Below are 25,427 nucleotides of genomic sequence, written 5' to 3' on the forward strand. Positions count from 1 at the left end.
GCCTTTATCCCTCAGGAGCACAAAGCTGATTTTTCAGTTGTTTTCTTTGCCCCATATGAACTTAAATAAGCTTTTGTACATGCATTATTAAAGTGAATTGTATCAGTGCCAATCCTAAAGACAATTAACATCTTTTAAATATGTGATTCATGTGTATCTTATGGTTTTCAGTGGCTAATACTGTATTCATATTGAAGTTTACTAGAAAACATTATACGTAAAATATACAGTACAGGCAAATCATTGGAATCAGCAGGGCAATTAGATAAAATACTGTAATATTATATATAAGAAGCCTTTTATTTTCTTTTAAATTGTGTTCAACTACTGTGCATTGTAATTATTTTTATTTCTCTTTCTTATATCAGAACCAAAAAACAAACAAGAATTCAGTTCAAAACCTCTTTGCACACTATACCGGCAAAAACTACTGTACATAAAGTATTCCTCTATAGAATATTTAATACGAGATACAGTATATGTTAACAGTAAATGGCCTCAATGGGGATGTACAGTAGTTGAGGCCAACTGTACTGCAGAGAAGAAACAAAAAGGTATGTATCCACTGAGGCCATTTTGTGGTTATACTGTATATATCTTTAAAAAATCTTAACTCCTGTACTTGCAGCAAGATAATTCTCAAGATCTCTACTGAAATGTCATATATCACATAGAGAATGTGCACCAGGGAGTAAGACCAAATCTGTTTTCTCCCTCAACCTCATCTATTGTCAGCAGTATCAATTCCACAAACTCATATGGAATTTACATGCAGCATTGGGCAAAGAATGAGACGTGTGCCATCTGTTAGCAACCATTTACAGTTGTTTCTGCAGTTCAAATGCTTCAAACACTTTACAATGTTAAATAAATTGAAAAAGAAAAAAATGTTAAGCCTGTATAAAAATATTTTTATCATCGTTTAATAACTCTGGACTATTTTCTTTTTGTTTAAAAAAATCCTATGAACATACTTTCTCTTTACCATGTCGGATTAAATGGAAATCTTGAAAATCATACAGTTTATATTGATCAAATAAATATGGTCAATTTACATATATCTAGAGATATCCAGTAATAGGGAGTTTAGACAGTCTGGTTAATTTATTTCTTAGTTGATCTCTGTCTGGAAAGTAATTAGAGTCTTATTTAATATGACTGTTTAAACTGCTACTGTAGTTAAGAAAGCAGAACTGAAACTCTGATCCTTTAATTAGATACATCTTGACCAAGACAGTACTTATTCAGACAAAAGGTTAAACAAAGTCAAAATTGTGTCTAAGACTGCAGCCGGTAGTTCAAATGCAAATAACCAAAAAGAAAAAAAAATAATAAATTAATTAATTAACAACCATTTTCCAATAGCAGAACACAGTGATTTTAATGTTTCATAAGCAGTTGTCAATGCTGAGGAAGACACTGTGTGTAAACAGGAAATTTCTGTATTTGAGCCACAACAGCTCATTGGGTCAGAGATAACACTGGTTTTCATGGAACTAAGCACTCTCTGTGTTCCCAGATGGGACACCAGTTGAGGTACTGTAGACTGTATGGGATTCTTAATAAAGCGAGATATTATGACCCTGTTGAAGAGCAAAAAAAATGACTTACAAAAGTTCACAACATTAATTATCTTACTGAACAAGTATTTCCACCCCAGTGCCTTTTCTCATAAAGGTCTGGAACATTTTCACTTTGTGGAAGATGAATAGGGAAAAGTTTATAGTTAGATGCTTTTGGTGTGGGTAAAAAGTAAAAAAATAAAAGTGATACATTCACTGTCTCTTTAGACATTAATGCTGAATAAGCTGACCTGTTGTCACTGTTTGCATTAACTACACATATAACTGAAGGCTGTTAAACACAATGCGCATACAGTCTATATATTAGAAATGTGGTTGTTCCCAGGCATTTCCTGTGCTTTTCTAGCATTTTATTTATTTATGACCTATTCTTGTTGGATTGTTTAAAACACTGTGTCATATAATGATACCAATGTTATTTTATATAGCATGGTTCATGCCACATCATCTCAAGATGCTGTACAATATATCAAATAAAATAAGCAACTGACCACAGTACAGTACCGTAAACAGTACCTTAAATCTAGAGTAAAAGTGAGTTTTAAGACAGGGTTTGAAAGTGTTGACAGATTTGCCTGTCTGTATGTCTGTATGGGCTTGGGGCAGCATGGGGGCGTCAGCTGTTAGCATTGCTGCCTCACAGTGCTGGGGTCTTGGGATTGTATGGTTTTCCTCCAGCAGGCTTCAGGGTAAATTGGCCATAGGTGTTAGTGTATCTTTGTCTGTGTGTACGGTGATGCACTTGCATCCCATCGAGCATGTACGCTGTCTTGCACCTGTTGCTTGGCAGGATAGGCTCTGGCTCCCCCCATGAGCCTGAATTGGAAGAAGCAGATAGAAAATGGACACGTAGATCATGGCTGGAGATCATGTCACTGTCCTGGAACAATTGAACAGTAATCCTGGTATCCAATTGTTTGGAGTTGCTCTGAGTTATGTTGGGAACTGAAAGAAGGCCAGAGTCCAAAGGATGCAGACAATGTGTAGGTATATACTGTACAGTAAGGTAGGGATTAAGACTTTACAATGCTCCGTGGGCTTTGTTCTCTGAATGACTGAAAGAAAAATTCCTGTTGATAATACACACTATGCCTTTTTTATATCTCATCATCACATAACATCACTTTCAATAACTGCTTATCCAATTCAGGGTCATGCTGGCCTGGAGCCTATCCTAGGAAACATTGGGTGCAAAGTGTGATACATCCTGGATTGAAGCCAGTCCATCGTAGCATATTTCATGTCCTTGTTTTTTTTTCTTCTAGGTGAAAGAGGTGAAAAAGGAGAAAAGGGTGGCCAAGGCGATAAAGGAGATATAGGAGAAAAAACAGGTAAGAGTATTAATACTTAAACAATAATACAATTTGAATTTTGGGCACTTTTCAAAGGATTCCAGGTACATACAGTAAAGCTGTTTAAATAATCTGCCCAGAAGTAAAATGATAGAGTAAAAAAAGTTCAGCAAACTGGCTCAGTAAAACCATGAGTAAAATAAAATTGTACATTAAAAGCTATAGTGAAAAGATTGGTCTCCAATGTCAATGAAAACTGACAGGTGAAGAGTCTCTAATGGGATGAGGTGGTCTGATACTGCTCACCAGAAGGCTCTCTCACCTATTGTGTGGAGTCTGATCTTCAACAGAGAAAAATGGTCTGAATCAGCAGGTCTAAGATCAGACTCCTGCAATATATTGTTAAATTGATCTGGTGTTAGACTGTTTTGTACCTTAAAAGTGAGAAGATGACATTTAAAATCTATTCAAATGTTTTCTGGTCGGCAAGGCAATTTACAGAAGACAGTGTGAGTGCTTATAAAGAGTACATTTAGTTAGCATGCAACCCACAGATACACTTTCATAATGCAGTACATCTTCAGAACTTCATTGCTTTAAACCCACAAGAACATAGAATACATATACTGTACAGTATATAAATTAGAACTAGACTACACTAGAGCAAAGCAGACCTAAATCAGACAGACTGGACTAGAATACACATATACAAACATGAAGAAAATGAAAGCTTCAAAAGGGGAAGTTGTGTACAGAAAAGATGTCTTTTACTTTTTTTATTCAACACAAAGATTCTGTGTCACCGCAAGCATGCTGCTTGGAGTTTCAGCAGATTCCACTGTTGTCACTTGACACTATGGCAATTGGAGCAAACATGCACTATAATCAGACTTGTTGTAACAAATACAAACGTTGCTGAAAACAGACAACACAAAAAACATAAAAAGGACTGGTTTGTTCTCAGTGCCATGCACAGTAATGGAGACCGACTTGTGCTGCCAGTAATTTCTGGATCTGCCTTTTGGCTTATGTAAGGCAGTAAAATGCTTGCAAATTGTGTGGTCGGTAATGAGCTGTGTGATTTTAACCAATGGCTGGCCCTGCATATGGGTAACAGAGTTCTAAAAAATATATCTATGGGGACAATTTCCATGGGGATAGCTCAAAGATAGGACACTCATGACAACTGCCTGCTTCAAAATAGAACTGTGATTCCCTGGTTATCGTTGGTACAAGGTTTTGATTTGGAGTCCTGGAAAGTCAGAGCTGTTGGTCTACAGAATTGTAACTTCTGCTAGAAAAATCAAGACTCTCTCCTAAGGGACTTTTTCCAGTGTATAGAGCATATAATTTAATAATTACAAAATAAAAAAGAATTATTGAATAATGGCATGAAATTTTAAAGCTATCCTAATGTAACACTATTTTTAGTTATCTTACAAACACATACTGTAGGGTCAGTGAAAGAAAGTGCATTTTGTCCAGTGCTTAAAATTATAAAAATCTCTACCCCCATACTTTTTATACCTGGTGTATCTTGTGTTTTTACAGCTGATGTCCTGACAGGTGAATTATTTTAATAAAACTTAAGTGTGTTTTCATGCAGCGAATGAAAACAAGTCCAAACTTCTAACTTTTTCCTTCAGTTAGAAATGTTATTTTTCTTTGATTACGTCATTGAAACCATTTTTGTGCAATGAGGGCTGGAACAGTATCCTGTAAATGTGAGTGGTTCCAAACATCTGAAATGTATTTCGCTCCATTTGGCATGAATAAAGATCATTGACTATGTATTTGAAGCTTGATGATTTAAGGGGATCTACATTTTTTTTTAAATTGGTTCCATAACTAACAGCTATACAGACTAATGAACGATCTTAATGGTGTCAGACAAAGATTCATTATCCAGTTTCATTATCCATAGATGCAGAACAGGTTTATCTATTACCCACTTCATAATTGTTTTATTCATGCTTTATGTCTTTCTTGGATTTTATCAAGTCACTCTTGATTAGTGTCTTCTCTAGGGGCAGCTACAACCTGCACAAGCTCTTGAAACCACGTACTGTACCTGTGTAATTTGAAGCAGTGTCCCTAAAGGTGTGTGTGAAAACTAAATACAAATGGTTCTGGCAATATAGACTTTCAATTTCAACAAATACCCGGTAGCACAGTTGACGGTAGCACGATGGCATAGTGGTTAGCATTGCTGCCTCGCAGGGTGGGTCTGCTCTGGGCTCTCCAGTTTCCTTCCACAGTCCAGTAGGTTGGCTTCTGGGAAAATTAACCCTAGGTGTGAGTGTGTGCATGTCTGTTTTTTTGCCCTGCGATGGACTGGCTTCACATCCAGGGTTCACCCTGCCTTGTGCCCATCGCTTGTTGAGACAGGCTCTGGCTTCTCTGCGATCCTAAATTGGAAGAAGAGGTTAGAAAATGGATGGATGTGTTTCTTTTTCTTAAACTGACATGTACAGGTTACATTACATTACAGGACATTAGCTACGGTATTTAAGCTCATATCTGTATCATAACTAAGCAAAGGAAAAACAGTTCAAAAGAACCCTAGTCATTAGCTATGTAAATTTTCAGGAATTTAGACTAAATATGGCATTACTTATATCCTACAAAATACATGTTTTCAAACATAAAATGAAGGAAGAAAGAGCATCAGTTAAGTCAAATAATATGCTCAGGGAAACTCAGTGAGTTAGGAGCAGAGCACAATGAATCAGAGCCTTCCTGGTAGTAAAGTTTTTTTTTTTACATGCTAATAGTGTCATTACTATTATTTACACCTTCACACCTGAAGAAGGCTTCACAGCCGAAACATTGTGTTTTTTCTCTTCTCTTTTTAGCATGGAATAAACCTATTACTTGCTCATTTACTATTATTTATTCTGAAAACATAACAACATACATCCAATAGCCTTTAATTGTTATCATCAAATACAATATTATCCATCTAGTAAAAGCAAGAAACTATTTGCATAACTTTCTGTGCAGGACAACAGACTTCCACAGTCCTCCCAAAGTGGGAGCTAACCATAATATTTATTTTCTTTCATATACCATTTCAATTTCCTTTCTGGGTGTGATAATAAAACACAAATCTTAGAACATACTCACTCTTAAATTTATGTAATTACCCTGCTTCCTCTGAAAACCCATTCGTTCAGAGAGGACACACACACAAAATTGCAACATTCTGCACCATGTTCTCAGTAAAATAAACTTCTGCGGCCAGAACAGCTGTTTTCGAGGATCCTCGAGGATCCTGTTTTCGGAGCTGTGCTCCAGAGGATTTCAACTGCATAAACAAGAGACATGTGCTGTCATTTTGACTGTTTGTGAACTGCTTTTTCCAATGTCCACACATTTGGAGGTCAAAAAAGCACAGGAAATCCCTAGATTGGAGATGAAATCCAAAGCTAGTCAGGAACACTATAGCAGTCCAGTTCTTTTTCTTGCCTGTTAACGCATTACTGAAGGAACATGCAGTTTTGTCAAATGTAAAAACAAAATGCTACATACTACACCATTCTGTGATATTCTGTACTGTACTGTACTGTACTAACCACAACAAATCCTTGGAATAAAAATATATATACAGTATATACATTCCTCTCTAAATGTAGAATAAGCCCTTTTCAGTTCAGCCAGAGGTCTGACAAGTCACAAATCAAATCTGCGCACTCCAATGCCAGAGAACCTGCTTTTCCACAGAAATTTAAAGTAAAGAAAGGAATTCTCTAGTAAATAACAAATGGACCTCAAGTAACAAAAGAAGAATAAAACAAGAACATTTTAAGTGTGATATGAGAACCATGAAGAGACATTAATTGGGAAAAGAGCAAAAACTGACATGGTATTTGCTGTCACATGGCTTAATATTATTTTATGCATTTTCTAACAGATCTTTAATTACATTGACATTTTTAAATTGTGAAATATATATTGATCTTGATATTTTATCATCTAAGTACTTACTATACAACACACTTTTAGTACAGTAATTAAATTCTGAAATGGAAGTATACTGTATACCTTTGTATACAGAATAATATATATGTGAGGGTGTTCCAATAAATTAACAAGATTTCTCAATATTGAAAAAGGTTTCAGTGGTTCCTGTTTCTTTGCAGAAGAGAGTGCCTGTCTATGTTAGTGCTAAGAATCGCTATAGAGACAGCTAGGCATGTGCAAATGTGGATGTGCATTATGATTCAAGTTCTACTTGTAAAAGGCACAATACAGACAGTTATTCAATCACAAGCTCACGGAGGTAGAGAAACCCCATGTCTTGTCATGGAAATAGGTGTGAATGTGGTGAAATGGCAGGACGAGTATTCGAGATAAGAAGTGACCAAGTTGTACAAGTGTCTCATGCACAAAGTGGAATGTCTGCCACACTGAAGCACAATTATGGAAAATATGTACAGTATACAACTTCCTGTTGTAGTCAACACAGTATTTTGGATGACAAGCCTAATATTTTTCTCACTGGCACCCTGTGATTATCCATTTTTCTGCCCTGTAAAGAAGCACCTGTTCAGCTGATAGTTTGCATCTAATGGCAAAGTGCAACAGGCCGTTACAGTAGGTCTTGCCATTAGTGCCTTGACACAGGTTTCCACCATGATGCATCTGATGTCTTGGTGTCATTGTGGGACATACTGTATATTTTGTACAAAATATTTTGGAGCCTATATATAAAGTACACAATGGCCTTATGTTTGGTTACACCTCTAGGCATAATATCATGGGATCTTTTTTTACCTTATTTATTAAAAAAACAAAGATAGATAACACACATATGAACATATGTCATTTTTTCTTAACAAATGTGTTTTATACTCAAACAAGTACAGCATCTATCAACTCTGGCACAGTTTTTGTGTTGTTTTTAGGGAAAAAAACAACAGAAATAAACCCATACATAATTAGAAAATTATGTTTAGTAAATTAGTGGGATGAGTTGTGTGTACAAATATTTAACCCTATTAACCCAGTTGATTTATTTAACCTCATTTCTATTTTCAAGTCATGTGCATTGCTTTGTTTTTGGGCTGTAAATTCCACATTGCTTTCTTAATTTAAACAAAATCAGGCCTCCCAGATGCTATTTTTTTGCTGACTGGAGCCTCAGCTGGAGTATGTCTGGGTAGTAATATAGATTTGCAACTTGGACTTGAACCAAATGATCTATCTTCATTTAAATAACTTTGCATTGGAGTTAAATATATATTTGTTTCGGCTCCTGGGAAGGCATTCTTCATGCCTTTTCATTTTGACCTTGGAGTTTTCTAGATGTTTCAGATAGCTCTTTTGTTGTTTTTGCTGTTAGGTTCTTATCCTTCTGGAACACTGAATTCCAAAACTCAAAACTTATTTTGGTAAAATAGTGCTTGAAGATTTGATCCTGCTTAAATCTAATTCTGTACACATACTGTATGTTTGCTTGTCTGTGTAAATTTGAAGCTGCTATCCTTTCTAAGAGTCAGAACTACAGTAAGGTAAGGTAATCTGCAAATTTAACATTCATGAATTTGCTTATTTGTGATTCAGTCTGGTCTACGGGGTCTTGGATGAAAGAACAGCAGAGCAAGATGAAACGGAGGTGGTCTGGAGACAACTTTACAGGCTCACTACAAATTTTATTGCACTCTTCACTGTAGAGGGTCATGCTAGACATAGAATCTGCTGGACATTGAAAAAGGATTAATGTTTATTTTAGCTTCTTGCTGTAAGTTTGTGATTGCTATGTGTATGTTTTAGTCGATCAATGTTATTTTATGTAACTTAAAGCAAATGCATCAATTCTTTCATTATCATTTATGGAAGGGTTACTTTTGTCTTTTATCCAAACTTACTACAGTATATACTTTAGTAGAGTGCAGTATGTGATGGTAGAGAGGTGGACTTGGTTATATGCAAGCTTGGTTATTTTTGACGGTTCTCTCTCCCGAACCCTTACGAAAGGTGAGACTGTACTCATAGCTATTAACATCCATATTAATAGAGAAACACATTAATTAAACATGATTGAGCGCATAGATGCTGTTTATTTTTGCTGTTGCAACAATGATTCTGAGTATGCTACCTATTATAATAAGGACTAGGCACAATTCTATAGCCTGGGGGTTTCCAAAAGGATCACACAGCATTCACACCGACAAGGTCTATTTTCAAGAGACAATTCTGCAAATGAAGAAGTCTTACATGTGTAAAAACGAGTATCTCATCACTAATAGAAAACTATATTTCAATGTAACTGAACTTAACCACATTTATTACTGACATGAGCTCATACAGTACCAATGATGCCAAGCTACAATGACAAAAAAAGCTCAAAACTTACTCCACTTACTCCTCAGTCCATTACCCTATCTTTTTAGGGTTCACTGATTACCAACCCACATAATCAGCATGGTGGACAACATATTGAATCCCACCATGTTTGCCTAGGTGCTCATCAATTACTACACGGTCAGGGGTGAAGTGTGGTGTATGTAGAAATCCTGTGCCAAATGGGAACCAGAACTGGAACAGAGCAACCAGAAAGAAAGCAAAAGAGAAACAAAAGAATGGCAGTACACCACAATATTTAACCATTTACACACAATCAAGCTCCTTAACTGTCACCTTAACAAATTTGTGATTTCTGTATGATCATATTCCTGTGCTATTCCCTGTTAAACAGTGACTAAAACATATTTACATAACCTCTTAATGGTTTTATGTACAGGCTTGCAAATATGTTCCTCATAAAAGATACATAATTACATTTCACAATAAAATGAAATATGTACGTTTACACAGAGGAATTACAATAGTATCTGTGCAAAGTATTTAAATGAAAACAACTTATAAAATGTCAGATAAGAAAATATCATTTATATAAAAGAGAACAAAGATAAAGGCCATGATTTGAAGCTATTTTCTTGAGAAAACATGTTTAGGCAAGCAACCCAGTGGAATTGTTTTTATAAGAGGCAGATCCCAGTGGTAGTGTTAAGCGCAGATCCCATTCAAGCTGTTTAGGCAGCAGGAGAATGTCAGGGAAGTGGTGCTGAGAGCAAGAAAGGGGGGATCATTGGATAACAGCAAGTCTCTTGGTAGAGAAGGGAGTGTTTGAAAGTCTGGAAAAAGAGAAAGATCAGATCACGGGAAGGAAGCAGGGATGTGCAGCTTTATCCAACTGTTTGTTGCTCTGTTCCTATTGCGTAGAATCAAGATGTTCTGACACCAAAAAGCTGTCATTAAATCCAGCGTTCATGATTTGTATTTGGTGGGTTAATTCAATTTTTTATTTAATCTGTCCTTATCTTTCTGGAATATTTAGGAAATTCTACAAAAACATGATAAGGAAAAGTCAAGATGACTAGAAATTTAGACTGACACTTAGCAGTGATTTGTTTAATTAATTTAATAGCACATACTGTATATACTTTAAAATATTCTTTATATTTTAACATAGACCATATTAGCATATAATTTATCTTTAGAATTTTGAAACTCAGAGCTGAATAGAGAACATTGTAGTATTTTCCATCTCTATATTCAAATAATAATTACTTCAAATAATTACTTTCTGAAATCTACAGTTACATTTTGCAAATGCAGTGTTTATGTTAGGTGAAATGGAATGACTGCTTTCAAATCTTCAGTAGTGTGATGGCTAGTCTGGAACACTGGTGTTCTGGTGTCTCCCTTTCCTTTTTCATATGTTTATCTGTCCTATTTCACTTATGGGCTTTTATTGTCGTGCTTGTCACCACAGATGAGCAGTGGTGCGATTTAATATTAATACGTTAAGTGGCCACCTGTCATTCAGTGTTGGTTACAGTGGTAATTAATTCAACAGGAGTCTTGTACCACCTGGAGGCAATACTCCACCATGCATGTCTCAGGTGTTTCAAGACTATATACAGTAGGCTGTGTTCTGGCAGTGCTCAAGAACTCTGTCATAGAGTTCGCTACTGTACATTTCAAACATTACTGTAAGTTGCCACGTTCCTCACGGTGTTTGTTTCCTGGTCTCTGGAAACATAATTTTCCTGATTCTCCTCTGGTTCGTTGTATTGTGTCTCTTGGTTTTGAACTTTTCTTGTCCCTGTTTAAAGTTCTAGATTGTGTTTGCCTGTGTTCACCTTCTCTGCACCCGTCTGTGTCCACTGCTGGCTGCAACACCGTTTAGGTTGTTTGCTGTTTGCCTATGTTTATCTGCCTGCTCTTGGGTTCATTTCATGAAAACATGTCTAAATACCTCCTCAGCAACATGTTACAATTACATATCATTTCTGCATTCCAAGGTGCATTCTTTTTATATAGAATACAAATACAAAAATGTTGACATATGGCCCAGGATATGGATTGTTTTTTTGCAGTGTAAGTTTTTATTTATATTATTTCTCTTTTATTGATGTTTAGATTGTGAAAAAAATATTCTAGAGAAGAGAAGAGATACCCTGAGCCTATTTCATGACACAGTTTGTTCATTACGTTTCCTGAGCTGTTCCACAAATGATCTGTAATAATGTTACAAAAGCTCCTTCTGCAGACACATGTTTTAAATCAGGCAGACACATTCTAGGTTAAGAGTTGGACAGTTTCTGAAAACATTTGACAAGATGTTTTTTATTCACTGGATTGAAAAAAAACTTGAGATTAACAGTCTGTTTGAAGTATGACATTATCCGGGCCGATAATAAGGTAAATAAAGTTTCATAGAGTTAAAAAGTATTTTCCAATCCATTTCAAAACACTTTCATACTAAACACTAAATATAGAACAGGTTTGAGGCCAAACCCAGAAAAGAAAAGGTGTTCATCCAAATATTCAAGCTATTAAATTTAAATACACCAAATACCTTAAGGACAACAAAGAACAGTTGGTAAATTTGTGTTTAGTGTTTTTTATGCAAAAAATCATAAAAAGTTAAAATGTTGTTAAAATAACATCTTAGTCACATTTTCAGGTGGTTTCCATCATTAAAAGACAAGTCAGCCATGTTTCTTTTAAAGAGATTCTTGTTCACTTGCTCAATATCTCAGTGTGTTTGCACTCTGTTGTCTGTCCAGTGCAAGAAGACATAATCCGGCTGGTGAATGGATCTGGGCCTCACGAGGGGAGGGTGGAGGTTTACCATGAAAAGCGATGGGGCACTGTCTGTGATGATGTCTGGGACAAAAAGGATGGAGATGTAGTCTGCAGGATGCTGGGATACAAGGGAGCTAAAGAGATTCATAAGACAGCAAGGTTTGGGCAAGGTAAGTAAGAAATGGTTTATATAACTTCTAAACTAAAAAAAAGGAATAAACCATTCAAGAGTGGCATGCTACCTCGTAGCACTGGGGCCCAGGGTTCTATTGCTACCTGTGGTGCTGTCTGTGTGGAGTTTGTATGTACTCTCCTATGTTTGTGTGGGCTTCCTCCCTGTGCTCCAGTTTCTGCCCACTGTCCAAAGACATACTGGCAGGTTAAATGGCTTCTGGGAAAATTGGCCCTGTATGAGTGTGTGCATCTCTGTATTTGTGTCTGTGTGTTCCCTGGAATGGACTGGCGTCCCATCCAGGGTGTATCCTGCCTTGCACCCCTTGCTTGCCCGGATAGGTTCTGGTTTCCCCGCGGCCCAGAATAAGATGCAGCGGTAAGAAAATGGATGACTGAATGAATGGAATTAATTACTCAGCAAAAGAACTGTTTATGTGTAATATTGCACTCCCAAAGTGGGATTTGGAGTGTGATTCAGGAATGTAGAGAACCCAATTACTGAGCAACAGGCAAGGTTGGTAGCCCCACACATAGGCTTATTTGGTGCATTGGCTAGCTGGGAAATGGGAACTCAGTGTGTTGCAGCCAGAGAAGGGAGACAGGTTGATGACATCACTGGCTGCTGTGCCTCAGCTACTGTACAGTGTCAGCCAGAACGAGCATGACCGTATGTGTACAGAAAATGACTGGAGGCATTCACCACTTTACCCCCACTAAAGTTCTGAGGCCTGGATAATAATAATTAAACACCACCGAATAAACAGGAATGTCGAGAAATTTCTCAGAACCTGAGAAAAGGTACAAAGTCTGACGCAAACTACTCAGGAACTGCAGTGGTGTTCATCTGAAGGATTGCATTGAAGGAAAACATTTTTTATTCATCTGCTTTTTCTGGATTGTGTTCAATTCTGATTCCAGAACACCTCTGTGGAAAAACAGGAAGAAAGATTTTCCCCAAAGGCGTTTAGCTTTGTATTGCATGATTAAACTTAAACCTTTCAATATACAATTATCATTATATTTTTTTCTGTAAAACTGGCATGTATTACATGTATATATGTATACAATATTTTTGCATATATGCACAATATGTTTATGGTTAGATTTTATTATATATTAGTCTGCACTTCTTCTGTACAAGAATCTGTAGCTAAACATGCACTGCTACAGGAGTGTATGACATTATATAGTTTAATTTATGAAATCTTACTTGCCTTTGAGACTTCCTTTTGTTAAAACTGTTTTTTTTAAATATATATTTACACACTTCCATTAAACACGATTGGGATTAGTATTATTTTCAGAGCAAAATTATTTAAAGCATATGGTACAAAAATATCCCCAAAGTGACATAATGCAATATCTGTTTATTTCCTTTAACTTAACACTACTCATTACAAAGAAAACTAAAGTATAAATTTCAATAAAATTGTTTAAATGGTATCTTGGCTCAATTAACACATATTCTGAATTTTCCATGGTAATAAATGGATAACATATGCTTATCCAAACGGTTTACACAAGTTATTTACATCATTGAAACAAGTAACTGAAACCTTTTACCACGGTAGATACTGGTAGACAGTGAATAGATACAGAAATGAAAAACACAGAGTAACCATGAATAGATATTCTGTGCTTGTAATTGTTTTATTTAAGATAAGATCACTTTATTAGCTATATACAATTTCTTGCATTAGGAAATTGTCTTTTCGCATACTCCGGCTTGCTCTCCATGAGACACGCAGACAGACAGATAGAGAGAGAGAAGCTGGGGGTCAGAGCGCAGGGTCAGCCATTGTACAGCGCCCCTGGAGCAGTTGGGGTTAAGGGCCTTGCTCAGGAGCCAAGCGGAGTAGGATTCCTCTGCCGGCTGTGGGATTTGAACCAGGAACCGTCCTTAGCCACAGAGCCAAGTAGAAAAATTTCAGGCTTTTAGCAGTGAAACTGTCAATTTACTAAAAAGAGAATGATAAATGAAATTGTTGTAATTGTTTATATTTAACATCCAAGAGAAGAATACACAGTGTGCTCTACGTACAGTAAGGAATAAATCAAAATCAGTTAGTCTAATTAATACCTTGCGGTGCTTTCCTGGATGTGTGGTTATATAAATGCAACATGTGCTTACAGCATGAATGTTTAACGATTGTGAGCATCTCACAGAGTACCTTTGAAATCTTTACAAAGAGAAAAACTAAGGCTATAAAAAGTGTTAGCTACCCAAACTTCCATGCCATTAGCTTTGTCCTTCAATAGCCCTGTATCAGACTTCAATCACTAGTTTACACTGGCCAGCATTCCCTTCCTATCCGTTTCTAAGAAAGGTTAGTGATACTGTACTCAATGCAATATTCTACACAGCAATGCTCACTTGATTACTCCACTTGGATTGCCAATGGAACTATAACTGATCAAAACAAACTGAGAAATTTACCGTAAATTTCAGGAACTATGTTTTACTTAATTTTGTATTTGATTGCTTTACTTGTCAACAGAACTATTTTTGGGGGCAGACAGTTATCCCATATGATCGCACTTATGTCTAGTTACTGCATAGTCCCAAAATTAAGTGTCTGTAGGCAGTAGCTCATACCCCCTGAGTTGATCTGTGTCAGGAGCAATCTTCATTTCGAATCAATTGCATACAAATGTAGAGCAGATAGGGTTAGAGTGTTAGGGTTTTGGTAGTAGCATGTGCTAAGGTGCGTAGGTGGGTAGACAATGGCTATTCCTACACACCAATTTACATGGACTCCATTGAGAAGCTTATAACTAGCAGTATAATAGTTAGACACACATCTGGAAATGACACTACAATTGGTGCAGCTCAAGAAAACCCTGATATACTCTAATTCCATGATTACAATGCCTAATTTAATATTATGTATATTTATCGTTATTAAAAATGTACTATAAATCGTGTACACTGATTTAATTTGACTTCATCTTATGAATTAAATGCCCAAATCTATAGCTGAAATGCTGCCATTTTAAACATTTGCTCACCAATAACTGATAGTAAATACTAGCTTTACGTATATTTTAAGTGACCCATCGCTTCTCTTGAACATCCAGTTTTGGAGAGGTTTTTTTTCAGATGTATTGATTTTCAGATAATCTGACATGTCCCTAAAGGCACAATTCAGTGCATTTCCATCAGCTTCTTGCATGTTTTTTTTTTTCTTCACTAATAATAATAATAGTAATAATAAAAATAATAATTGCTTACATTTATATAGCGCTTTTCTGGACACTCCACTCAAAGCACTTTACAGGTAATGGGGACGACCCTCCACCACCACCAATGTGCAGCATCCACCTGGATGATGCGACGGCAGCCATAGTGCACCAGAACACTCACCACACATCAGGGGAGGAGAGCAGAGTAATGAAACCAATTCATAGATGGGGATTATTAGGAGGCCATGATTGGCAAAGGCCAATGGGAAATTTGGCCAGGACGCCGGGGTTACACCCCTACTCTTTACGAGAAACGCCCTGGGATTTTACAGTATAGTATCCCCGCCACTATACTGGGGCATTAGGACCCTCATGGAACACAGGGTGAGCACCCCCTGCTGGCCCCACTAACACCTCTTCCAGCAGCAACCTTAGTTTTTCCCAGGAGGTCTCCCATCCAGGTACTGATGTGGGCTGCCAGTTGTGAGTTGCAGGGTGATATGGCAGCTGGCTGCATTCATGTATAGTTTATAGTATTCACGTGTTTATACTATCCAAATACCCTGTATTTATCCAATTAAATCCACTAGCCAATTAACCTACTAGTATATCTTTGGACTTGGAGAGGAAACCAGAGCACCCAGAGGAAACCCACAACAACACTGAAAGAACATGCAAACTCCATGCAGATAGCACTGTACTCATACATAGATTATTATTATTATTATTATTATTATTATTATTATTATTATTATTATTATTATTATAATATATTTTATCATGTAGGCCAGGCTATTATTCCAATTATGCGAAAGCTTATGAAATTTCAGGAGGCTGCCAAGAAACTAATTGGGATTTCATATAGATTTTGATTGAGTTTACAGTGACTGGGCTCATTTACAACACAAGCTTTTAAATAATAGTGCTTTCTTTGGAAACAATCTTTATTACATTCCTTTGAAAGTCAAATAGGTACTTTTTCTCACTTAAAGGTAATCTTACAGTACAATTCAAGCTGCCCTTCCAAACTGATTAGCCTAGTATTCAAGATATGGGTTAGTGAAGCCAACAGTTACTTTGAAAGATTCACTCAGTTCTATGCCTGAAATGTTAGTCACTTTTCATAAACCAACAACATCCTTGTTTCTTTACAAAGCTGGCCTGCATAGGTATTGTAAGGAGCAAAAAATCTTTACTGAGAAGACTAATCTTAAATCTTATATAAGATAAAATACATACATTTGAGAGAAGGATTTATGACTACAAGTGACATAAGAAACTTTTCTTCTAAATTTACATCTGATTCAAGTCCAACTAAACACAATACTGTTTCAGCACAGTCCCAACTGTCAGGCATGGTGGTGGCAGGGTCACATAACGGGGGTATTTCTCATTAGAAATGGACTGGGAATCTTGTCAGGACAGGGGGAGGAAGGATGGTACAGTACAAAGTTTACTTGAATTCATCCAGTAATCTAAAACTGAATTGGAAATTCACACGTCAGAAGGACAATAACCTGAGGCACAAAGCCAAAGCAAAACTGAAGGGGTCTTCACAAGTAGAGACTGAATGTCCTTTTAACTTCTCACTTGAATTCAGCAGAATATTTATCAAGGTTTGATAATGACAGTATATCAAATTTCCCCAATGAACCTGTCAGAACTGGAGCAATTTTGTCAGGAAGAATGGTCAAAATTACAGAATCCCACTGTGTAAAGCTATCCAAACTACTAACAGCAGTAATTCTATTAAGTACTGGTTTTGAGGGATAATAGTTCTCTGGTTATTATAGTTGTGTGTAGAAAATTCATACTAGCATTGTTTGTCTCCAGAGTCCACTGTACCCCAGACCAGTAAATCCATTACCTAAATTCTGCACAATAGGTGTTACTAGATGGGTTGTGTGATGTTGTTGGCTCTTTTAAAAAGGTGAAGTCTCAAGCAATTAACAAATTGACAATAATGTGTGAAAGAGTACTTTTAATTAGTACAGAACGAAACCCCAACGAAACACAGAAACAAAGACTGCCTCCTCAGAGTGTTAACACTTTCAAGTGTCTAGTCCCAAACTACAGTACCAACTGGTCAGATGGCAACATTAACAAAGACTTAACGTTTAGCAAAGGTAGTTATGTTACTAACTAAAGACTAAAGGTTTAGCAAGGCTAGTTACTAGATGTGAAAAGGATACTTCAAGTGGTTTGTCAGCAGACATTCTGATTCAAAGATTTATTAGTCAGTCAAGGTTCTCTTTGCTTTTGGTGTAACAGCAGCTCATGTGGCTTGACAGGTACGCGTGGGCTTATTGTGTCCTCAGTGAAGGACAATCTGCTTGGTAGAAACCCTTCTGTAAATTGGTGCTGCGCTTACAGGTTGTCAGTAGATAAGATTAATGTCTCAAATGGGTGGAAGACTTACATTAGCCTGTCTGCACTTCCTCATTCTCACTGTGCAGTACAAAAGTCATTACTGCAAATTGAAACATAAAGATAGTGGCAATTCCAGATACACTAGACTGAACTATATCCATAGATGTCTTATCTCTCACAGTATATGTCAAAACTAATGTAAAGTTCTTGTTCACTGCTGTGAATTATCTCCTAACAATTTTCACACCTTTTTTATATTGTGCCTCATTCATATTTCTTTATCCACTTACATATTCATAATTTTTAAAGACAAAAACAAAATTAAAAAATAGATTTAAACATCCCAATGGCCATGAAACCCTCTCTGTAGAGTATCTTTAGCCATTTTCTTACAGAGCAGTGAAGATTTGGCAGGATGTTTTAGCAACGGCATGGCCGCTAGAGGCCCATGCGTAACCATGGAGAAAACAGGGGAGGATGGGAGGGACAAACCAGGCGCCGCCAACCTCTCTCATAGGTCATGTATTTTTAAAACAAACAAACAGCGTCAAACTGCTGGAATGTCAGCCAGCACATGGGGAAACACAGATGAAGGAGGTTACGGGGTTAATCTAACTAATCATTTACAGCTGAGCATGGGAGGAGTCGCACTCTGTCCTTAATAAGCACAGTTAGTAAAGTCCGACAAACTGTGCAAGTCTTAAGAGTAGTAGTAGCCCTTGTATGATAAAAAGGCAAAGAGAAGTGTTGTGTAATAATGTTAACAATAGTTTTCTGGTCATCTTTAGCAGGTTAAGAGAACAAAGGTGGGTCCTCAGTGCTAATGAAGACTTCCACATGTAGGGATCTTCCACAGTTGGCTATAACTGTGCACTGATACAAATCAACTAAATAAAAGCATCCAAACAGCATATAACAAAGTCATGCATCTGAACATTATCTAAGTCATTGTTGTTTGTCAAATTACTTTGATTTCTATTTCTGCAGTTCCTGGTTGCATGTCATTGCACTCCAGATGAGTAGCAATACAAATATCCTGGTGTAGACAAAATTAGGGAAATTAAATGCAGATTCTTGAACAGTCTTATTCTATGCATCGTAAAGTAGCACTAATGAAAATCAAACCTGCCAGAAGAACATCATTCCTGACATCATTCAGGAACGAACTGCAAAGAGGTTCAATTATCAAAGCAATTTATCTGTCTTTGTCCTTCGTGAAATTAAAATGTAAATCTCAGCTGTGTACAATGTAATCAGATCATGTACATGAAGGATGCTTCACAGCCAAAACATTGTACTTTTTCTTCTTTCTACTTTCCAATATGAAATTAACCTTTGTTTGTTCCTTTGCTGCTCTCTCAGACTTTTTTTAAAATATTTTTTATGTTGCAACTCAGTCACACATTGAAAGTGGGATTTTCTAATGCTGATCTACCTAAATTACTCTAAGTGTCAAAGGGGAATGAAAGTTCTTGAAATTGTTTACATGTAAAAAAGAAAACACTGAAATGCATTGTATTCACCCCTGTTTACTTTGGCACTCCACATTGAGCCCAGGTACTTCTTTATTTCTTTCTAAGTTCAAATGTGAATTGAGTCGATTCTGTCAGTTTAACTGGCTGACATTATTTCAGGAGAAATACACCTGTCTATATAGTAAGCTCCCTCTGTTCTGATTCATGTCAGCCCAGAAACCCTGTCAAGAAGAACAAAGAGCTATCTGTACAGTTCTGATAGAATTGCGAGGAGGTACAGATCTGGGGGGTTATAAAAACATATCTAGGGTATTCAATGTTCCCATGACCACAGTCAGGTCCATCTTTATAAAGTGGAAACAATACAGACCCACCCAGACTCTTTCTAGGCTGTTCTCTAATACTCAGCAACTGGGAAAGAAAGACTTTGGTCTACCATGGCTGAGATAGGAGGACAATGATCTCTGCAGCACTATGTTACGGACAGGGTCTGCAGTCCGTGTCGGGTTTTGTAGTAGACCCTATGCAATGCGGTAAGAGCTGTAGGAAACAGGAGGCGTAGTATGAGAAAACACACAAGGGTTTAATGGTGCACAAAATGACAGTGTGCGGGGGAGACAAAGAATGGCATCCAAATCTGAGCAGGTCCAAAGGAGGGTCAGGGCACAGTCCAAGAGTCCATTAACAATAGATCTGTCCTGAGACGTAACAAGGTTAAAATCCCCAGGAATGGGGAAAACACGAACAGACAATGGACATGGAGATTCTGGGGTAACGGGGCGAGGTCCTCCAGACCCCGGGCTCGGAAAAGGTGTCAGGGATAAGGCCTATGCCCTCAGGAGATGGACGTAGGGTTTCCTGGTGCTAAGCAGGCCTCGCGACATCCGTACCCTAATGTTGAACCCTGAGTCCTGGAGGACCTAAGAATAAATATGAGAAGACAACAAGGCACACCTGGAACACATAAACAGTCACAGGGAACTATTGACAGGAGTAAAATGGAGTGCCCTCTAGGGGAGGGATGTCAACCGTAACACACTACACAAGTTTATTCTTTATGGGAGAGCGGCTAGATGGAAACCGCTCCTAAGAAAAGCCCATGGAAAAGCATGCATGGAGTTTGCATGTGACCTGAGACCATGCAGGAAAAATTCAGAACAAATTATTGGGCAAAAATGTATATATTTTGGTTTAAGTGCAAAGCACTATGCCCAGTGGAAACTGACAGCCTTCAGCCATGTAACACCATCCCTACCATATGATAATGCAATTCACAAGTCACAACCCCCTGAAGCTAAGCAGGTGTGAGCCAAGCCAATACTTGGATGGGAGAACTCCAGGGAAAGCTAAGGGTGTTGCTGGGAGAGGTGGAACCAGTATTTTTATACCAAGCTTTTTAAAAAAAAAGAGTGCCGAGTTCACAGTGGGTTCTCGACTGCTTTGTACTGATTACACATTCATAGTTAAATATTTGAGTCATGCATTGTTTTTTACTTATACAATTAAAGTAGATTTTATAGATTAAAATAGAAGAAATTAATTTGCCTTGTACTCCTCTTTCCTTGGAAAGTAATGACAGGACTTAGGTTGCCTGCTTGAGAAACACACAGTTTCTCAAATGTTACTGTTACAGTTGAAACATACGTTGTTAAAACACAAAAATAGTGCTTATATGGATCTGATAAAGTACGTTATTGGGGAATGGGCCTGCATTAAAACAAATATCACATTTTGTTGATTTTATTTAAAACCTTGTTGGCCTTCCCGAAAGGCTATTTTTTATGACAGTGGTATTATTCCATCACTGACATTATAAACATGAGATGGACAGCCATGAATTAATGTACAAACTGTGCCTTTAAATGTGGATAAAGTAAATGTGGAAATGCAATTAAGTGTTTAATCCTGTTAGAATTTAAAGTTGTAATTTATTTTATTCCCACTATATTTCTGTGCTCTTTGCAAATTTAATTTAAATGTAATTAATATTTCAGGATGAATGACTTAGCCAGATATCTTCTCTGGTGGCACTTGGCTGCCTTTATGGTGCCTTTACATAGCAGAGAAGCAATAACAGAGCCCAGTGTGTTATCCAAAATGTCTGCTCTCTGGAGCCATTGGGTGCTGAGTTGAAGCTTTTAACATTAGAGGCATTTAACATCAGAGCCGTTAGCAACTATGCCAGATTTCTGTTTCATATTATTGCTTTACAAAAAGGCTTGCGGCACGTCTCCCATTGTAATATATTTTTAAGTGTCCTAAAGTACTTAAGTTGGAGCAGATGCCCGAATCACTTCCTTCTAGACTAATTATTAAAAACCAACTACATCCATTTTATTTTTGGAAGAAAAAAGCAATTCCGTTTTTATACGACCTACAACTTTGTTACTTTCATTGTCACTTTGAATGTATGCATTTTTCAGAGCATCAGAAAGGATGTTTCTCATCAACCAAAATTTTGCAGAAATATGGAACCCTTCAGGGTTCTTGTTTTCCAGTTGGGTTTTATTTTGTTTTTGATATACTTAAAATCTGTTTTATCTCCCAGGTTCTGGCATGATATGGATGGATGATGTTGCCTGCATAGGGACAGAGGACTCAATCCAACAGTGCAGATTTTCTGGATGGGGAAAAACTAACTGTGGCCATGTGGAGGATGCTGGTGTCACCTGTAACCCTTAATTCATGAACAACAGATGACCAATAACCAACACAATGAACCAAAGTGACGTATCATCCACCCATGTTCAATAGATAATAGTTATCTATGGATAAACAAGATTAGAAAAGGAGAGATTATGGACCAAATGGAAAAGGAAATACCAACCTAACTGAAAAATATTTATGCAATGACTTCAATTAGATTTATAATCGCCATTCATATAATTTCTGTTTCTGGGCCCAGCAGACTTTCTGGATAATTTGAACTTCTCATTGCCGAATTTTAATTGTAACAAACCTGTAAGTAATATAAGCAATTTAAAAACATTTGGGTGGTTTTCGTCTTGAAAGCTAGAGCCCATGAATAAATAGTCAGTTAGAACATAGGGGTTTGGTTTTACATACAGAAAAACAAAAAGCAAATATTTGAAGAAAAAGTGCCGTAAATGGGACTTCACATTGTAATATAGTGTATGTAGTTGAAGTTAATAGGCAGTTATTCACATTACAAATACTTGAAATCAACTTGATTTTCTGAAGATTCAGAATTAAAGCTCTTGAAACAAAAAAAAACATACTATAAACGTATTAGTATAACAAAGCCAGGACCAGATTACCTCAAGAGGAAATCAAAAACATACAGTAATTGATTTAACTACTCTCTAGATTATCAATCATTATATTTGTACATTGTTGAGGTCTAAATAGAGTTGTTTAATCTAAACTTGCATTTACAGTAATTATGATTCTTATACAGTCAAAGTATAAAAAATATATAGCCAAGATTATCTGAAAGTGTTTATATTCTCCAAAAGATCAATTCAGTTTAAAAGGTACATCAAAAAGTTTACAAACGAGAAGAACTTTGTTGCCATTGGCAACAAATGTATTTTTTTCCTAGTTTTGCTAATTAATAATTTTCCCAAAGGCTAAGTGCTGGTCATTTTGGAGGAGACCAACTTCATCTGCTTTAGAAGGGATGAAAACTTTCGCCAAACTTTTGGAGGGCCAGACTGTATAGGCCCAGACTCATCAAAAAGTGTTCACTTCAGCCTAACATCTTATCCAAAGGATGTCACCTCCAACAACACAGTGTAAATTTAGTTTCTTTAAGGCAAGGGTGGAAGGACAGAACAATGGTATCTTTAAAAACCATGTCGTCAGGACCTTGGTTTAACATCTCATTCAAGGGATAGCAGCTCCTACAGCACAGTGTCCCTGGTCACCTTACTGGGATAACAGTTTTCAAATTTCTGGTCTAATGGGAAGACTTCCATCCACTACTGCACCAACACCACTTATTGCACCTTTTCCTCAGAGGTCTCTCCTCTTGGTACTGACCTTGGCCATGCTTAGCATCTGAGAACTGATGAGGTCAGGCTACAAGGGGATACTTTTTAAATTTAAAAATAAAGACAAATGCTGGACGCCTTGTCTTTCTGAAAAGAGATTTCACCAATCAAATTCATCATTCCAGCGTCGTTCATTTCTGCATGTATTTCACTTCTTTTTGTGCTCATCATGTTTTTTCTTTTGCCAATTTAAGAGATGTTTCTGTGTACAAAGCCTAATAGCCGAAGACAGTAGGCCTGGTTTTCCATTTGGGCAAATTGCCCAACAGTGTCATTAATTATAGACTGGGCAGTATGCCCATAATTTTTCCATAGAGAAATTAAGGACCAGTGACTTTTCTTTCCTGAATATTTTCAATAAAGTCTTTCATTGTTTTACGTTTTGTTATGGATATCCTCTTTCCAAGTGGTAATGCCTTGGGAATTTTCCTGTGCTGCTTTAATTTTTTGTCTTGTTCTTAATGCATCTGTATTTGGTTTTTAAAGAAATCTGAGTGAAAACATGTACTCTCCTAATTGCAAGTAAAGATATTTTAATAGCTGTTACATAATTCATTACTTTTTTTTCTTTTTTAGATTTCAATTTAATGTCATGAGAATACCATGGGAGTAACATTATTGCTATTGTTTTACAATTTCATTATAATTTTGTTAATGGTTTTGGAGTGTTTCTGTTATCCCTCTTGATCATGAAAATGATTTTGCAAGAAACAGGTTATTTAAGAGCCTGAATAGCTTCCAACACCATAATAAACCTCCTTAGTGAACTATAAATATATGAAATTGTATTTTTGTACTTAGAGATCTGTATCTTAACAGCAAAAGGGCTATGATTGAAGAAGACAATACAAGTGATAAAATATACTGTATATGTTTCAAAAAGGTACCTTTTATACTATGGACAGAAAACAAAATATACCTTAATTAATACACTTGCTTTGCCCATTGTGAACAGAGACACAGCAAATTATTTGTATTTTTTCTTATAGTTCAAGCAATTATATTTTAAAGCAGGCTGTAATGCAGGTAATCAAGTATTTTGGTGTTGGCGAATGTTAAACATTTACAGAATTTTTCTTTTTCCACATGAAGAATAGAGATGGGAACATTTCAGTATAAGTAATGAAAATGGGAAAATCAATAATGCAGATGTTTACCACTTCCTGGTGTGGTCTCAACAGTAAATACATGTTTTTATTTTGTTATTAATAAAGGCTGGTAAATCACAGTACAACAGTGATGGATATCAAATTTCAAAATATGAAAAGGATGAAGAAAAGTAACTTTAATGTGTAAGGAATAAAATAATTCACCAGAATGAAGTTAATTTTATAACCAGTTTCAGTCCTCATATATGTGAATAAATATGGATTTCAATTAGAGGTACAGTATGTAAACAAAATGTTTAATAGGCATACAGTTCAGACCATAAACTAACGTTATTACTTTATATTAAAAGGCCATTGGAAAACAGGACATTTGGAATAGGCTTTGTTTGCATTTCTGTTGCCAGACACTCCAGTGTTATTTTATTATTAGTTATGGCTCCCTCTATGACTCCAGGTTAAGTTACTGATCAAAACATATTTGTGCATCTGAGAGATGACCAATAAAAACTCCTATTGAGAATATTGTGAGTCCAAAACAATGGGTACTGCTTTTCTGGCATCCAAAGCTTATAGAGAAATGGTGAACAACACTGTTTTTTGTGGCATGATTTCAAAGAACCAAGTTAATGAGGCCTGTATGTGCAATGTGTGATGGGGCTCACTGATCAGAGTGGCAGAGATTTATGAACTGTTTCTTTTCTTTATGGAGAAGCACACACAAGCATTCCCTTTCATTTCATTGAGAAAAATGCTGACCATTGTTCAGACCTACGTTTCCACGGTCACATACACAAAAGTTACATTTTACATATTAGATGTACTGAGTTTTAGTGTGTCTTTGAAACAAATCTACCTAAACTAATCCACAGAGGTTTAAACCAGGCCCTGGATAAGATCAGCACTAAAGGAGACATTTATTTCATAATGACTCACAGATAGCAGTTGGATTAAAGCCTAAAGAAAGAGTTATCGTTTTTCTCTGATATTAATTTGTCCTTTGCAGCCTTTGTTTTGCAGAAAGAGTTGCAGAGAATGCAGCTGTGATGGAACGGAATTTGCTTGTCTGCAAAAATGGGAGTTCTAATAGAATGGCAACATACATATGAGAAATAAATCAGGGCCCTCTAAC

General features: G+C 36.6%; 1 protein-coding gene across 2 annotated transcripts in view; it reads left to right on the plus strand.

Moving 5' to 3' along the window:
• scara5 (scavenger receptor class A, member 5 (putative)) overlaps window positions 1–24,526 on the plus strand; it is an 84,426-nt gene extending 59,900 nt beyond the window's left edge. For both annotated transcript variants that reach the window (XM_088624950.1, XM_088624951.1), the window contains exons 7-9: window positions 2,849–2,914; window positions 11,956–12,144; window positions 21,725–24,526. In XM_088624950.1, coding sequence (XP_088481076.1) covers window positions 2,849–2,914; window positions 11,956–12,144; window positions 21,725–21,858 — 389 coding nt within the window. In that variant the 3' untranslated portion in view covers window positions 21,859–24,526. The remainder of the gene's footprint in view (window positions 1–2,848; window positions 2,915–11,955; window positions 12,145–21,724) is intronic.
• Window positions 24,527–25,427: the final 901 nt, after the last annotated feature.

The sequence above is a fragment of the Lepisosteus platostomus genome, chromosome 3 (genome assembly GCF_059453375.1).
Source record: "Lepisosteus platostomus isolate fLepPlt1 chromosome 3, fLepPlt1.hap1, whole genome shotgun sequence".
NCBI classification, from domain to species: domain Eukaryota; kingdom Metazoa; phylum Chordata; class Actinopteri; order Semionotiformes; family Lepisosteidae; genus Lepisosteus; species Lepisosteus platostomus.